General features: G+C 43.0%; 1 protein-coding gene across 1 annotated transcript in view; it reads right to left on the bottom strand.

Annotated features, from left to right (window-relative positions):
* The window catches only part of CPA6 (carboxypeptidase A6), a 206,632-nt gene extending 188,709 nt beyond the window's left edge, over window positions 1–17,923 (bottom strand). The window contains exon 1 of the mRNA XM_075589028.1: window positions 17,568–17,923. Within this exon, the coding sequence (XP_075445143.1) occupies window positions 17,568–17,668 (101 nt within the window). The 5' untranslated portion in view covers window positions 17,669–17,923. The remainder of the gene's footprint in view (window positions 1–17,567) is intronic.
* Between the last annotated feature and the right edge of the window lie 212 nt (window positions 17,924–18,135).

Here is an 18,135-nt window from a genome sequence, read left to right as displayed (position 1 = left end):
CTCTGTGCCTTAAAGAAACGGGAACTTGAGGTCTCATCTCGCTTTACGGCCTGGTGACGGGCTCCCCACTGCTAGCTCATAAAAAACTGAAATATATGATTCAGTGGGACCAAGACCTACTGTAGGAGAGGAACTGTAGGAATGGTATGAGATCATCCAAGCGGTGGCCAAATGTTAAATTTCTACCTCTATAAGGGGAAATGCGTATATAGTGATGATTCACTGGTACATGTCTCCACTTAGAATTTCGAGATTTGTCCCAGGATACCCCTTGATATGTCCCAAAGGATATATAACAAACTGACTATGACAATTTATTAATGTCCTGATGGGATACTCTTTCTGTGTAATCAAGGGATATTTCCCATGTTCAAAATGTATAGCTTGTCAGCATAGTATTAAAACTAAAAAGTTCATATCCAACATTACACAGAAAGAGTATCCCATCAGGACATTAATAAATTGTCATAGTCAGTTTGTTATATATCTCTTGGAATGTCCGTGTGGCCTACAGTATGTGGGCCGCACGGGTAGAACACTGCAAAGAAGATTAGGAGAGCACATATACCATATTAAAAGGGGCTTTGAGTCCCACAATGTATCTCTCCACTTTAAAACATGTACAAAGTCCAGCAGGACTGAAATGCCATGCCATCGAATGTCCCACATTCTGCAAGCGAGGAGGAGATAAATTGAATCTCATCTCCAAAAGAGAATCATTTTGGATTTTTGAATTAAAAACGCTCAGTCCACAGGGGTTAAATATTGAATTTGACCTATCAGCTTTCCTTAAATAACATTACATAAAATGAATAGTGTTTTTTTCTGCCGACAAGTGTTAAAAGTATCATACTTCTGATTGCCACTGTTCACCATATGTGGTTGCCTGTTAAATATCATTAAGTTCGTTTTATTTAAGTTTATTTATTTTTAAAAAAAAATCAACCCTTTTATATTAATTATTAATTTTATATTCATTTTATATTAATATTCACACTTATAACTAATAATATTGTAATAATTCATTATGAGAAATTCACTATATTATCTATTCAATTAGTTCTAATTCTTGTAATTTTTATTTTGAATATTTGTTCATCATATGCTTTTAATGTCACTATATTTGTGTTTTGTTCTTTCCTGATTGTCTCCATTGTGCTATATACTCCCCAGCTATGCCCAGACATCACATACTTTTAAACCAAACAAGCATCCGATATACACAGAGCGTGTGACGTCACTAGTAGAGGCGGGAGCAAGAGTCCGTGGCTCCTATGCTAGTCTCATTGCTTAATTATTCACCCATGCCGTGCGCGATTGGCTGACATGGCATCCAATGGGATGGGGGCCTCCCCAAATCACGCGATAGTAACGAAGCGTGTGACGTCACGGTTGGGGGCGGGAGTTATACTACATAATGGAGAACTCAGTAGACGCGCAGTTACTCTTTGATAAAGGGACAACTGTCCTGAAACGCGTCAGAGTGCTTGCTGTATACTTCAGATGACCACTCAATAAATCGATTTTTAACTGGAACTGGTGTGCAGCCCCGAATTTCTTCAAACAGCAGTGCTCCGCCGTCGGACCCCACGGGACCACCTTCAACTTACCTTGATGTATTGATATATTGACTTATTTGCACCGGCACGGTTGTTCTACACTTCACTTAATTAGTGTCTATTATGAAGGAGGGTTCTATTCTTTTCCCCTTATAAATTATGAACCGTAATCTGGACATCCATTATTCAATATTGATCAATATTGCAATTATATTTAACTCATTTAAATCTGTTTACCTTCTGTTACCTTTTGATGCTATATACATTCATGTTCTATTAGAGAACTATTTACAGGACTCTTTATTATACTGGGTCTTATCTACAGTAATTAACAATTACCATAATTGAACGAACTGGGGTATATATAGAAGCACAGACCCATGCAGTATCTATCCCTGACGAAGAAACCCACTATTAGGAGTTTCTAAACACGTTGGAGGTTTTTTGGCATCGCAGGGACACCGTAGCAGTGAGATCCAGGTGGTGACGTCAGCAGAGGAGCCGATCGACCAGACTCTGGCAGCAAGCAGACTCCGAGTATAGAAGGCGATCCTCCCCCAGTGACTGGCTTATTTCACCCCACGGCGAGCGGTATACCTGGCGAAAAGACCCTAAAACAAATGTGCATGTCCTAGTCACCTTTGGTGAGTAGGATTTCAAATTTTTATCAAGGCGGAGCAAGTTTCATCTTCCAAGTGCAGCAGCACATGAAAGTTTTATATTGCATTATACAATGTTTGGTTCAATTGTTTTATAATTAATTGTTTTATATTAAATTGCTCTCTTTATAATTTTGTCCCTGGGTAATGCACTATTGCAGTGATTTCTGTACGTCTTGTCTTCCATTCTTGAGGTATTAGCCTAAGAGAAGAACTTTATCCACAACCATATCCTTACCCTTGCCTCAGCGCCACAGGAAATTCTCCTTCCACAATCCTCCACATTAACATTACAATGGACCCGTGGCTCTTATTAAAAAGACCAATAAGCAACTTGTCCTGACAAGAGAACAAGCTGATTGCCCTTATCTCCACGGCAACCCGCTGGGAGCTAGCTGCAGTGTGGAAGCAGGCTGGGGTCCCATATATTCCCAAAATTAAGAACAAGGGGGGGATTTGTCTGCCAAATGGAAAAGCTATCGGGCATTCTTGTGGGGAGTTCTTGAGGGTATGGCGCCCATGGATTCTTTGACTGGGTGGTCAGGGTCCTGATGAAAGATCAATTTTACTATAAGTATCAAAAAGGGCAAATGGTATTATCACTATAGTATTGGTTTTGTCTTTAATGTCATTACCTCCGACATATGCATGAAACTGTCGATTTAATGTATCAAACACTATTATCTCAATATGACTGTACTTCCCCTCCACCTTTTTATTTTATGTAAACCTCCATTCCATTTATGATTTGTTGTACCTTCTTGGACATACCAATATTTTTTTTTAATTATTTTAGTGCAAATTTTCAGGATGACTAAAGTCCCTTCTTCAGCCCTTAGAAACACTTCTACGTCACTTTTTTCCCCCTTCTATTCTACAGGCTAACACGGTACAATCTCTATTCATAGTGTAGCGGGATACCCCCTGGCTACTATTCAACTCAATGGGCTTGCAGTAAACCCTGGTATTAACAGGCTTGCCAGTAGTTGGTAAGGGGTTTCCCCTTCACCTTTGGTACTGCACTTGAGTGACAGCAGAGGGTGGTACATCCTATTGTAGCTTTGACAACGGGGTGCCCGCCTTCTGGCTGTACTTAAGGGCAGGACCGCCCTAAATTTGGAGGTTGTTCCTTCCCTCTGAGGAAGGCAGGTGACACGACTGGGAGGCTGAGATTGGGGCCTACCCATGTGCTCTTACCTGCGGGGAGGAGTGAGTGTGATTTATACCTCTGCCTCCGCTAGGGAGGTGGGGAAGAGTTAGCACGGCTGCGGGTGCCCTTGGCCAGTAGTGACGGTCCAGGGACCACCTCCAGTGAGAGCTGATCTAAGGAGACTGTATCCGGCAGAAGACTGTTGCGTAGCTGTAGTGTTATTGCAAAGTGTGTAGTAATAAACCGTTCCTGTTTGCAATATACCTCCGGCCTGGTGTGTGATCTAACTGGGGGGAGAGGTACAAGTTCTACCGTGGGTAATCATCTCCATTTCCCTGGAGGCTATGGCAGATGGAGGCGCTGCACTGCTAAGTACTATGTGAGATATGGACCCCAGTCGTGGACGACTCAGCCCTCTTGTTACCAGCAGGTATGCACCACACACACCCTGTAACGGCCCCTATCTGCGATTGGGGGGAGATGAGGGAGAACACCGTTACAATAGAAATATTGGCACGTTAAAAAAGTATTTGAAAATACTCGTCTTTTTTTTTTACTATAAGACACTAATCCCCAACACTGAACTTATTAAACACAGCAGTGTCATCAGTTAACTTTGGTCCTTCCTAGGTGAAATTTCAACTATAACCAACTTTTTGACTATCAATACTTAAAAAAGCTGTTGGGTTCAGTCAGTGTTTAGTTAAATCTTCAGGCATTTGAACTTACTGTACCCTTTAATTTTGGGTAAATAGCAATCTCTTTGTACATACATAACTGTAATTCAGGAAAGATACTATAATCATGTCTTTTTCTCCTCTCTCCTTTGCCAGATGTCTGGGAGCATCAGAAATTTTATGCTCGGAGCTCGTCCCTGATTGGTTGAATGAATAGGTAAAAAATACAACTGATAAGCACTTGCGAATAGAAAGACACTATATAACTACAATCTTGTTACATAGTGCTTAGCAATCTAGTCTGTTAGAAGGTCAAGAGTCTGAGCACTATTCATACATCAAAGAAAGACAATATCTGAAAAGATTGTATTGGCACCAGGAGCCCATAGAGCTTTATTCAATTCAAATATTAACACACAATACAACAAAACTGACATCTTATAAAGTAGGTTACTTAGATCTTCCTTGTGCGGGGCACACTTTAAAGCGGAAGTATTATGTTGTCAAATGTGTCAGGGGAGAAATTTAGATGAGCCTCTCTTGTTATGCTGCAAGATCATTAAGATACTCAAGTAAACTGGCAAAGAATTCTATTTACATTTGTTTGGGATTCTCTCACTATGCAAATTAAGAAGCTACAGTATATGTTCTTCTGTAGCAAAGAACACTGCACAGTAAATTATATCATGCACACCAATACTGTACAAAGCATCTTTTTCCACAGAATGAAAACACAAGGCTTCCATAAAATTATGTTCCTATAACTTCAGTATCCTCAACCCTCACTTTTTGGCCCCAATTCAATATGCTATTAAGCATTTTTCCCCTGGCTCAAGTAGATTGTAGCTGAATTCCATATGAACGGCTACTCAGTGTATTGAATTTGGGGGTGATGATAGGTTCAAGTCCCTATGTACGGCACATGTATGAGGGAATCGTTTAACTTGGGTATATTGTTCTGTATTGGGTATGCTTACCCTACAATTGTGACATGCTGGCTCTTACATTTGTGGGATGAATTCGCAAAAGCATTTTTTTACATTTATCCTTGAGAGTGCAGATCAACTTCAGGTTAAAAGCCCTTATACAATTTTACGCCAGGTGGCACACACTTCTTTTACACACACGCGTACTGTATCTGTACCCTGTTAGCCGAGCTAAAATAATAATAAAAATTGAATAGACGATACCATTCTGTGGCTAACGAAATGCTTTTATTTGTGCGAGCTTTCGAGATACACTGATCTCTTCTTCCGGCGGTGTTACAATGAATAAAGAAAGCAAGGGTTTTACTTAAAAACCAGTGTCTCTTGGAATGTTATCTGTGCTTATCCCTCCCCCGTGTGTAGATGTGATTTATGACTAGGTGTTAAATAGTCCCTGAATGTTAGTGATGTAAGAGTGTGTGTGTGTGTGTGTGTATGTAAATATAAATGAATGAAGAGCCCAAAATGTATACAGCACTTTACAAAAGATTTGTGTGGAGTGGGAGTGTATATAAATGGTGTGGGTAGGTGTGAAAATTTCTACACCTACCCACACCATTGATATACACTCCCACTCCACACACACACCTTTTGCAAAGCGCTGTATACATTTTGGGCTCCTCATTCATTTATATTTACACACACACGCACACACTCTTACATCACTAACATTCAGGGACTATTTAACACCTAGTCATAGATCGCATCTAAACACGGGGGAGGGATAAGCATAGATAACATTCCAAGAGACACTGTTTTTAAGTAAAACACTTGCTTGCACTATTGCCAATCGCAACTAGGGACCATGTGGGGCAATCTACATGTTTCCAGGTGTGGTACAATACCGGATAGGCTCACAGGAGGCCTGAACCTCCGCCTCTGGGAGCCTGGGGTGTATCCTGGAACGTACTGCTTACAGCGCCTCCACCTGTGCAGGGATTCTAGTGTGGAGAATAACCCCTTACACAGGAACCACATACAGTAAGTACTTACACAAGGGTATGGATAAAACAGTTTACTATATGCACTAACACATAACACATCACAATACATCAACAATGGCAACACAGCAGTGTCATCCTTTAACCTGGCCTCACTGGGCCTCAACCCCACTACCATCCACCAAGTGTCTCAAAAGTCCCACAAACCCCCTCCCCCCCCCAAGTGTGGAACAGCGCTGCCCACTAATATGAGGTGTGTAGTTGGTGCACTTGGTGACTTGATGGTACCTGTCGGGTGTGTCCAAACCCGGGCACGCAGATGCTGTACTTGGCTGATGGATCCAAAAGCGTTATCCACGATGCTTCCGCTCTTGATGGTTGGGGTGGAGTCCCGCCAGACAATCCCACCAGGAAGATAGTCTTTTTCTTGTATGATATCTGCGTCCAGACACAATTGTCAGGGGCTCGCAGCACTGCAGCTGTGTCCCTGAACTTAACAAATAACTAAAAGGGGCAGAGCACCTACCTAGGGCCTGTCCCTGTCGCAACCACAATCTGGGTTATGTCTCAGGGCCTACCTGGGGCCTGGGTGGGTAACCTGGCCTAGTATGCAGGGGCTACTGCTCCCTACACACACCCTTCCCCAACCTGCTCCCAGCTCTGACTAACTCATGTGCTTCACTGTCTGCTTCCTGACTGCACACAACAATGTATCCAAATGCAGCATGAGAATCTGTCAGCCTTAGTGGCTGTATGTGATCTGGGTGAAAGGGCAGTCCCCAGAGGCTGCTGGGAGTTATAGTCCACTCAGGACCTCTTTAGCATTGGGGCCGCGTGCACGATCGTAACTATGCATGAGCAAGTCTGTAATGGCTGCCACAGGCTCTGTCCGCGCATGCACCGACTGGGGAGGTCCCTGCGCTACGGAGCGCCACCTCTGCCCATCTGCAAACTCATTAATGGCCGCCGCAACTCTGCTGCACATGCGCGAACGCTTTAAAGATGGCGGCGCCTGGCTGTAAATGCCGCTGGGATCCTACGGCAACACGCTCACCCCTGCAGCTCCCTGACACAGCGCAGGGGTCCCCCCGCTAAGCGGAGGTAAGGGGGGCCCAGGGGGAACCCTGCTACAGTTATAATAGTTTAAAGCAGCAGTCCAAGCTGCCGTTTTTTTAATTTAAATTTTTTTCCTTTTAATGTGTGCATCAATACAATCCACACAATGATAAGTAATTAGCTAAGTTGCCGATCGATCCGATCTCCTGTGATCGATCGGCGAAGATTCGGCTCGGGGGTTCACTAATTGGCTGGTCTAAGAGGACCAAAGATGCAAAGTTCTGTGGGAAAGATCATGTGACCAGGCAGTCACTGGATACAATTGGTGCACTGCTAGAGAGAGGGCAGGGCTCAAAGGGGTGTGTGCCAGAGCTTTAGGGTATTGCTTGGTCTGCAGCTTTAAATGTACTGCTGCGGTCAAGCTTAATCTAAAGCTTGACCGCATTTTTCCCTGCCTTTTCAATTTTCGCGCCGGAATTGGCCACGCGCCAGCTGCATCTTGCGGCCACGCGCGGCCCGTTTCTCCATTCAGCACATTCAGCTGAACAATGGAAGCGCATGCGGCGCCAAAAAAAAAAAAGAGAGCCCACGTCTGAACGGGGGTTTTAAATTACCCGCGGAGGCAGCCGAATTAGATTTATGCGGCCGCCACTGTATGTGTTGTATGATTTTTATTTCTATTAATAATCCACAAAGAAAAGGGCATTACTGGCCATGAATGCCCTGGCTGGGCAAGGGCCCTCAACTTCGCATGGGCCCTTCAACTCCTCCAGCCAGGCCATTATTGACTAGTAATGTAGTAATGTTTGCAGTAATTTACATAATTAGGTAGATAGTACAGTGACAAGTTAGAAAAGTGCATTAAAAAGGTAATTAATAGCATTAGATTAGGGTGTCCCTGCCAAACAGAGCTAAAACAGCTGATCTGGCATTTATTGTGATAATACGGTATTTCCGAACAGCTTTGAATTGTAGACTTCACGGAGGTATTAGAATACCAACGAATTGGCAAATTTTGCGAGATGGAGACATTTTGGCCTTATCACACGGCTTGACAGACCAGGAATGAGATTGCATCTAAAAAAGCCTCTCTCTCTCTCTCTCTCTCAGGTTTGGACATGCGAGAAGGGCTTTTAAAATACAGCAACCTGCATATCTGAGCAAAAAGGGCTCTTTCCGAATGGATATTCACTTCTCGCATCTACTAGCATACACCCCAGTGTTTCAGGTCCTAAAGACCTTTATCCCGGACTAGACCTGAAGGACACCTTTAGGGACCAAAACATTGAAAGTTTATGACTGATGTAGCCGTGTCCCCTCTTACCTCCTGGGCCGGAGAGGGGGACGGCTGCGGTGTATGGGAGCGCCGGAGCTCCCTAGAGTAGCCGGCAAGCGGGGGCCGCAATCTTGCAGCCGTGCGCATGCGCAGTAACATAGAAGTTGCGGAGGCCATCTTAGAAGAGGCTCCGCAAGGGACTACATGTCTATGGAGCCTTAGGGGCAACAAAGTGAGGAGGGAGACAGTTATGTTTTTGGCACGAATGACCGCGCGCTCAGTCGGAGAAGGGACAGCAAGGAGGAAGGTAGTGTCCAGGTGCCAGTGGCTCCCGGACTAGGCCAAAATCCCCCTCAGGTCCCAGTTAGGCCCTGACCCTGTCAGCTTGTGGTGCTATAGGTAAGGCCCCAGATAGGGACGCTACACATAGCTTTGTAGTGACAGGCGCAGAATCAGTGAAGAGACGCCTCATGGTGAACTGCGGCCAGTGGTCTGGGACCAGACCACAAGCCATTTAAAGAGACATTAAGGGAGACGCTCCGGCTGGTTGCTGGATCGAACGCACAAGGAGCGGAGGGATTCTTGGAGATTTCACATCGTGGAATCAGACGGATACTTCTGTTTCATTCAGCGGTACGTGGGTACAGGAGTGCCCAGGGAGGTAAAGTGCACCAACGGTCCACAGGGGTAGCGCTACACTTGGGTGGGTATATTGGTACCACATCACCCTAGGCACTTTGGGGATATGTACTCTGCATTATTATTGTGTTACTGTATACTGCGTGTGCTGTTATATAGTACCGTTGTGTGTGGGTTCAGTAAATACTCCTGTTATATATCCTGTGTGTGTATTTACTGACTGTATTGGTTACTGTGAGGGGTTATCCTACTGCGCTAGGATCCCTCTCAGGTGGAGGCGCTGTAACCAGAGGAACGAGACCAGCCCAGGCTCCCAGCGGCTGAGACCTAGGCCTCCTGTAAACCACACAGGTAATCCTCAGCACACGTAGTTCCCTTAGTCATGGGGAAATGGGGCTACACTAAAAATAAAGTTTTTTTGCATTGTGACTGCTTGTCAAAGTGCCCTTTTTAGCAAAGTCTTTCTTGCAATATGACAAAGGCGTCTTGATTGATTAGACACTTGCATGCCTGTCAACATCTTCCTTCTTTCTACAGCAAATAAAAATACAGCTTGTGAGCACATTCACATGTCTCAGACAGGTCTGCAACCCTGCTTTTCCCCATTACCTCTTAGCATATATGGCTTCTACTGTAGCCAGGGATTCTGGGTAATGACATGCAAATTCTACAAATTCTGCAGCTCTTTAGTTTTGTTTCAGCCATTTGTGGGAAAGGTGATAACAACGTAAGACAATGAGAATTGGTGCTGTAGGGCTGCAAGTTGATACAATTGATTGACAGAGGTTATTCTCCCTTTTTACATGTTAGCAATTAAACAATGTATTGACAATCCCATTTAGACTATGTTTGGCAATACTGTAGACTTGGTCTTTGACAAGAGAAAAGTTGGCCAAATTTGGTACGGATTTGACACAACATCCCTGCAAATATTGGAATGATTATAAAACATGGCATCATCACGATGAATGTGACTGGAGCATTTCACAGCTGTTTCTTCCTGAAGGCCGTGATTAGGATGAAAACTAAACTACTGTATACGTGTAGCCCCCTTTCCCTGTGATTAAGGGCCGTTCTATACTGGTTGCGGCCGTGCACATGTGCGAACGCACGTGCTGCATGCTTTTTGTGTGTATACTGTTTATGCTGTGAGCTGTGAAGGTACTGTGTTTATGTGTGTTTGTATGTGTAATTTATTATTTATTAAAAAAAAAAAACATTGGTAAAAATAAAATATTTATAAAATTTGTACAGACACAAATACACACACACAAACACATTCAGCGCCGGTAACGGAGCGAAAAGATGATTTTCCTTCTCTTCCCCGCTGTCTGTCGGCTCCCTGCCGTGCGCGCACGGCCCTTGTATAGAAGGGCTGGCTGACCTCAGCCATCTATAACTGCAGTGCGCGCGCACGGCGTAGCACGCTCCGGCAGTATAGAACCAGCCTAAGGGAACCATGCTCACAGAAGGCCTGAGCCTCCACCGTTGGGAGCCCGGGGTGATTTATCGTTCTCCTTGGTACAGCGCCTCACCTGAGAGAGAACCTAACTCTGCAGGATAACCCCTCACAGAAACCAATACAAGAATAATAGCACACACCGGTATATGATAACTGTTTGCTACTACACTAATGATAATACTGCATAACAATAGTACCCCACACAGTGTATGCCCCACAATATACACAGCCCGGTGAGATCCCCCAAAGTACTGAGGTGCCCTGGGCACCTAACCAGGTTCCAGACCACAGATCACTGTGTGGCATCTCACCACCGACGCAGCATTCTGACACTAGGGTGCTAAGGGGAGCGCCCCTATCTGGGGCCTTCCCTGCAGCACAAACTGGAAGGGGACTCAGGCCCTAGCTGGGGCCTAAGGGTCAAACCTAGGCCTAGTCCAGAGGAGCACTGCTCCCTGGACACTAACTCACTGGCTGCTCTCCTCCTGCCATCTTGCATGGTCCTCAGCATGCCAAATGTATCTCTCTCTGCTTGCCGTGACCCTCGTGGCCCTATTGGCTGTGTTGGCCCATATGACAAGCAAGTTTCTGGGACATGTAGTCCCTTGTGGAGCCTGGTAATGCCGCCGCAACTCTACTGTCTCTCTGCGCAAGAGCCCTATTGCGCATGCGTGGGCAGCCAAGATGGCGGCGCCCTGCATCTCGGGACCCCACGGAGCTACGAAGCACCAGAGTGGCTCCCTGGCGGGCCGGCAGCTCCCCCGCCCGTAGCGGAGGTTAGCAGCGAGTCCAGCTACATCAGCTTTACTTAATCTGTTTCCATGACACAGATAAATGCTATATACAGGCATACCCCGGTTTAAGGACACTCACTTTAAGTACACTCGCGAGTAAGTACATATCGCTCAATAGGAAAATGGCAGCTCACGCATGCGCCTGTCAGCATGTCCTGAACAGCAATACCGGCTCCCTACCTGTACCGAAGCTGTGCGCAAGCGGGGAGACTATAGAGCCTGTTACAAATGTGTTATTTACATCAGTTATGCACGTATATGATGATTGCAGTACAGTACATGCATCAATAAGTGGGGAAAAGGTATTGCTTCACTTTAAGTATATTTTCGCTTTACATACATGCTCCGGTCCCATTGCATACGTTAATGCGGGGAATGCCTGTACACATGTCCTCCCCAGTTTCCTGTCTGATTTAGTACAATTTCTTCTCTGTGGACTGACACAAACAAGAAATCAATATGACTATGAAGATATTACGGAGAGGTGTAGTTGCTGTGGGAGAGGGGAAATCTACTGTATCTCACAGTTTATATGTGATCCAACATACTCCACAGTTTATGCTTCTATTGTAATTGAACTAGAATCGATTTACCAATCCCTTTTCCACTGGGAAAACCTATTTATATGAGCCTGATGCAGAAGCGTCCCATACGTTTATCAGTAGTTAAGTTTTATAAATATTCATATAAATCCAGTAAGTAACCCAAAATTAAGTACCCAAGCAGTAACAGATTTTCCATTTACACAAGATCGTACATGTAAATGTAATTTCAGAGTTCATTTTTTCTAATTTTTGTGTAATGCAGAAGTTTTCATAAAAATCCCAGAATTTGATTTCCAATGTGGAACTCTTTAGATTAGTTTAAAAACTCTGCAGTAAAAGTGGTTATGCAAGTTCACTAAACCCCACTAAAAAGGAACATGCTGCTGAATATAAAGCATTGTTCAATGCAACTACAATACTCTTTAAATATCCCTATGTTTGACACAGAAACATGGTTTTCATCAATAAAACCCAATTACTGGACTTACTGTATTATCCATCTGAATGTACTGTAAAAATAACAGATAATCCTTTCGGTGTGGGGAAGGCCAAATCCAAACACAAACCATTATGGTACCTGGCATGAAGGCAAATGATGGAGATCGTTATCGTCTAGTGACTTCTTCATTGGGATTTTTTTAATTAGAGAAAATGAAAAAATGGTACTCACTAATAAATGGTCCTCTTGATAAAAAAATAAATAAGAGATTGTCAGACTCCGTGGTTGCTTATAAAACAAATTACAGTGAAAACATTTATTTTAATGAAATTCTGGTTCAACCTTTCACTGTCTCTAGCACTGCGCCGACATACAAGAATACGGTAGCATAAACACACTCTTGATAACCATTTAAAGTACATGTAAAATGTGGGCAGCACTTGTGATAAATTTTAGAAGCTGAGGCCTGAACAAACATCTAGTACTCCATGGGATTGGTAACATACCCAAAATAGTTGCAACACTTTTACTGTAAAAAGTTATAACGCAGGAACATCTCCCCTCTAAGATTAGAAAGGAATCAGAGAAAACTTTATTTGTATTAATATCCCGAGGCTAGGCTACCGTCGCACATCATTAACTTGAACATGTTTCAAGCATATTTTCCTTTGACTGACCGAACTGGTTTCTGAAAGAACTTTAAATTTCCCTCTCTGGGAGCAGTAAAATAGAGCCTTTCATTCACCATATTAACAGCCTCCTATTTCAGCCTAAATATCATGGAATAAAAATGACATTTGAAATGTTTTACTTGAAATGCAAGTATCCTACTGTTACTAACTTGGTAGTAAAAAGCACCTTTCATTCCACCAGGAACCAAAATTGCTTTACATTCAGACTGCTACTTAACTACATGGCAACTCCCACTAGGTTTCACACTCACGTTGACAAAACAAAAATACGAAATGAAATTGCACAAGGCAACAGTATGTAGCAAGGCTACAAATCCAGATCTCAACAATCCATGTGCAGCTATTGGCTCCAGAGAACAGAACCTGTAAAGAAGCCAGAACAGCTGTTGGGGTTTAATCTTAACGACCCCCTGTCAAGGGTTGCTAAAGGCATAAGACCTAGTAATTGTCCTAGTGTTTCTCAATATTTTTTTGCCCCCACCAGGAAACCCTATTTATTCTGTTGCAGACGAGCCCCATAAATCTGTCAATTAAAATCATAAAAAAAATTCCTTTCAAACTGGTTAGAGAATGAAATTAAACACCCAGGTACATTTTTACACATAATTGCATTTAAATAGCTCTAAGTGTTACAAATCACAAACTTCTGTTTCTCTAGTACATTAAATGTAATGCAAAGATGTTCATAAACAGCATACTGTACTAAACTAACTTCATAGTTGGACCTCTTCAGGTTTTCCAGAGACACGACATCATTGTTAAAAAACCATTGGCTTGAGGCCTCAACATTTTTTTTCTCCCCGTTGCTAGGAAGCAGGGGGTCTCCGGATCTGAACCACGTTAATTTCAGCTCTGGGGATCCCCTGCTCCCCAAAGATATATACCTCCACAGGGGGTGCTGGTAGCAGCTCTGCGGGTTTAAATATCCTGGTCACACAGGTCAATAGGAAGCTACAAGGGATGACATTAAGACTTCCTATTGGCCCGCATGACGCGGGAGTTTTAAATATGCCATTTCGATCACCCCACATAGCCCTATCGAAGTTGGTACCAGCACCACCCCCCCCCCTCCCCTGTGGGGTAAGTATCTTGGGAAGCAGGGGGTCATTGGAGCAGAAATGAACGAAGTTCAGTGGCGGAAACCGCCTGCTTCAAACCTATAACTAAAAAAAAAAAAAAAGGAACGCAGGAATACTGCTTTAATGTATTTTTTTTAAAATTAGAATTATTATTTCTATTTGTCCCCTTGTTTGTTTAGTGCATCCATTTTGATTTTGAAATTAATTCAATTAGCTTTGATTAAAGTTCCAGTCCGATATTGGGGGTCAAAAAATGTAAAAAGCACATAACATTAAAGTAGTCTTAAAAATATACAGAATCCTGTTATTTAAGCATTTCCAATGAGGATTGAAAAGAAAATGAAGAAATGCATCACTTAAGGTTCTTCCCATTGACTTATCTGCCTTCAGTGCCATAAAAGCCTGCAAAGCAATGCATTACATGCCCTTTTGGTGATAATGTGCTTAATAAGAGGGTGAAGGAGACCCCTTACATACTGTATGTAAGATTATGACTCAATAATGGCAGTTCCACCACCACTGCTATGCCATTTTAATTATAAATTAATGAGCATTTCTTGTACAGGGTGCAAGGAAATAGCTTCTTTCTACTTATCCACCCACTTTCTCTCTAACTGCTCCTTCAAAAGTCCAACTTCTAAATTTCTGCTTTTCTGTCTAACATGATGGTATAAGAAATTACAAATTCATGATGAAGATGCATTACTTCTGTGGTGATAAAATAAATACAGGCACTCTCTCTGACAATGTGCCATTGTAACTAATCAGGGGCTACTCATTAAACTGCGAGAATGCCCAATCATTGGCACAATTCCAGTTTTTAACGAACAACCCCCATTGAGTATTTTGATGCACCTACAACCCTCTTCATGGAAAAAAGAGAAATAACCTCAATTTGCAATGTCGTCATTTCTGAAAGGTTGACATTGTGTAGTAGTGTTGCGGCTCTATACTGCTCTACACTGGGGGTGATCTGATGAGAGGGCTGCTGCCCTGAAATGTTAGCAGTTCTGTTTTTTGTCCTGCATTAAGCGCTAATACCAGTATTCAGTAATATCGCGATAACAAAATCTCCCAGAGTGCCGATATGGAGATAACTTATTATGGCAATATTACGAGATGTCGGTGGTCAGAGGGGCAGCTTTGAAGTTGTCGCTGTGCTGTGTCTCTCTTTGCCTCCCTCTCCCCATGTCCCCTTCCCGCTTCTGAATGCTGATTTGGAGGGATGGGAGGAGCTTCAGGCAGCATGGGGAGAGAGAGCACGTGAGAGTAACAGGCTGCAGCAGGGAAAGGTATGAACTCCTCTCCTCACTTTCATTTTGTTAAATCCCACCTTCCCCCATGGATACTTAATCCCTTCCCCTGGGTCACTTAATGACTTCTTTTTTTTACACCTGGGGCACTTAACCCCTTCCTCTCTTACATGTGGGGCACTTAACCCCTTTCCCACCCTCCCCCTGGGGAGCTTAACCCCTGCCTCTCTCCCCCTGGGGCACTTAACCCCTTCCTCTCTTCCCCCGGGACCTTTAACCCCCACTGCCATGTCTGCACTTCACCATTTCTCCCCTCACTGCTTCCATCACCCTCACCCTTTATGAAAAATGAACTAATTGTCAAAAAATCTGTTTAATAGAATTTGAACATTTTATAAATAAAATGTGTTTTTAAATGGAGGGAGTAACTCCTGGGGGGGAGTGGAGTAACTCCTGGGGGGGGGAGGGAGGGGATGATGAGCATTTTTAGGTGGGGAGCAGTGTGACTGAAGGTGAAGTGCAGACATGGAAAGGGTTTGGGAATGAAGGGGCCCTTTGTTCTAGTTAATCTAAAGAAAATTTATTTATTTTCAGAACACATTTTATTCACATTTACTAGAAGATTTTTAGACTCTTATTTTAACACATTTATCACGATATATATCGTTATTGCGATACATTTCGTAATATCGTTATCGTGGTGAAAATGTTTATATCGCTGAACCCTAGCCTGTACCAATTTCGTTTGCTGCTCTACAGAATATACCACAAAGTATGAAACAAAAGATGTCGCTCCCCAGTTACTTATTACAGTTACAATATTACTTTATATGCATTGCCACATACAACTTTAATTATAAAGCTGCCTTTTTTTCACCTAAACAAGCAAGGCTTGTCTTATAGTGGAAGAAGCCAACTTAAAATTGAAATGTATGCAGATGGATAGTTTCTGTCAAGAAAGCAGCAAAGTCATGGAAATAATTTTAGCGCTGCAAATGATGAACCACATGCAAATGATGGATTCACGCCATGAATTCGAGTGATCTTGAAGTCTCATGTACAGCGTGTGGTTTAATAGGATGCCACAACCTGCAAATTATTCTCTAAAGCAGGAGTACTCAACTCCAGTTCTCATGACCCCCCAACAGGTCCGGTTTTAAGGATATCCCAGCTTCAGCACAGGTGGTTCAATGAGTGGCTTAGTCAGAGCACCCCTGCTCTAAAGCTAAAAAAAAAACCTAAATAGTACTTCTTGCAATCTGCATCTTAAGAACATCACCCATCACAGTGTTTCCCCAAATAATTTCAATTCATGAACATTCCTGTCACCTACAACCAGAAAAATGAAAACGTGAGCAGAATGCCGGTGTTTCAACATTGCAATTTGGCAGGTAGTGCTGAGGAAGCAAAAGGGTCTGTGACTCAGATCCACAAAATGGTGCTAAGCTTCAGCGCACCTTTACTCAAATTAAGGAAAAATGAATGGGAGTAAAGGCGTGCTAAAGCTTAGCACCCTTTTGTTGATCTGGGCCTATATACTAAGTGTCGCAGGAGGCTTTTTTGGCACAGAATTGGTGGACGGGAATTTCATTTTAAATTGCGCTTGCATGTGAAATGTTGCAATCTGCGCCATCAGGACTGTGCTAAGCAACAGATGTTAAATCGATCTACTAAACAATAATGTCTCTGTGCGTCCCTGTCCCCAAAAATGAATAAGTGCATCAACATTGTCTGCCACGTTCAACTAGGCGTAAACCATAACACATTTATGATGCAGCACCAATGTTTTCAATTATATTCTTTTCACAGTATGGTTATTATAACTAATATGATACTAATAATTTATAGCTACTGACACGAATTATAAATGAAACATACGCAATTCTGTTTTAATTTCAATTGCATCAATGATGTTTTCATCGCGGCAAGATGCAGCAAAACTTTTTTTAAACAACACATTGTCATATATATCAATTCTTCATACATTAAACTTATGGAGATTTGTACTATTTTTTTACCACTAAAATGTTGACGCACAATAAAAATTCAAATATGATCTTAGTGCACGAGGCCGCAATGTGGCTTGTGAAAATGTGCACTCAGTCTCAATATTTGAAAGCACAAATAAATAAATAAACGAATAGAGCTGGTAATCAGTAACACATTTAAGTGTGTTGGCAACTATATAAAAGCTCAAATGTAAGGACAGGCAAAAGCTGCATTGGTTGCTGGCCAAGGGGAATTATTACTGTGGAAAAGTAATATCCATATAGCTGTGCAAGGGTTAAAATAAACCTATAATCCAAATCAACATGCGATAAATGCAACGACCACCCAAAAATATCTGGACAGTATCTTACCCTTCATACCGGTTGTTGTACACGAGGCTTTGTCCTGTGAGCCAAGTGTGAGAGAGTAAGCAGAGCAGAAGCAGATGAGATGCCCTCCCCGCACAGTCCATGCTCACACAGGACAGGGCTGGGAAAGGAGCAGCTCAGAGAAGTAATGAGACACAGGACAGATGGGCTTCTTCTACACATCCATACGACCTGCACTGTGAAGCAAGGCGTGGGAAGGCAATCAAATACTGCACAAAGTTGCTGTGAAAGGTTGAGCTGTCCTGTAGTTGCTGTCAACCGACACTGGAAATAAAGCGGTGATTTAGGGATGAGCAGAGAATGAGTGATAGTGGGAGGGTCTCACACTTGTGTGAGGATTGTTGGGTGTTTGATACTGTATACTGTAGGGCAGGATTAGCACAGCTCAGATACGGGAGGTGTGGGGTAGGGGTGTGGATCACACGTGACCACAAAGCGCAAACACCCCTCCCCAGCACAGGCAACAGCGGGACATTGGTGGAATACCTGGTAATTAATAGTACACTACCAGGTACTGTGTGCTTGTTTTTATTTTATTCCCTCCCCTAAA

This window comes from Ascaphus truei, chromosome 2 (genome assembly GCF_040206685.1).
Source record: "Ascaphus truei isolate aAscTru1 chromosome 2, aAscTru1.hap1, whole genome shotgun sequence".
In the NCBI taxonomy this organism is placed as follows: domain Eukaryota; kingdom Metazoa; phylum Chordata; class Amphibia; order Anura; family Ascaphidae; genus Ascaphus; species Ascaphus truei.
This window is presented reverse-complemented; position numbering and strand designations above follow the sequence as displayed.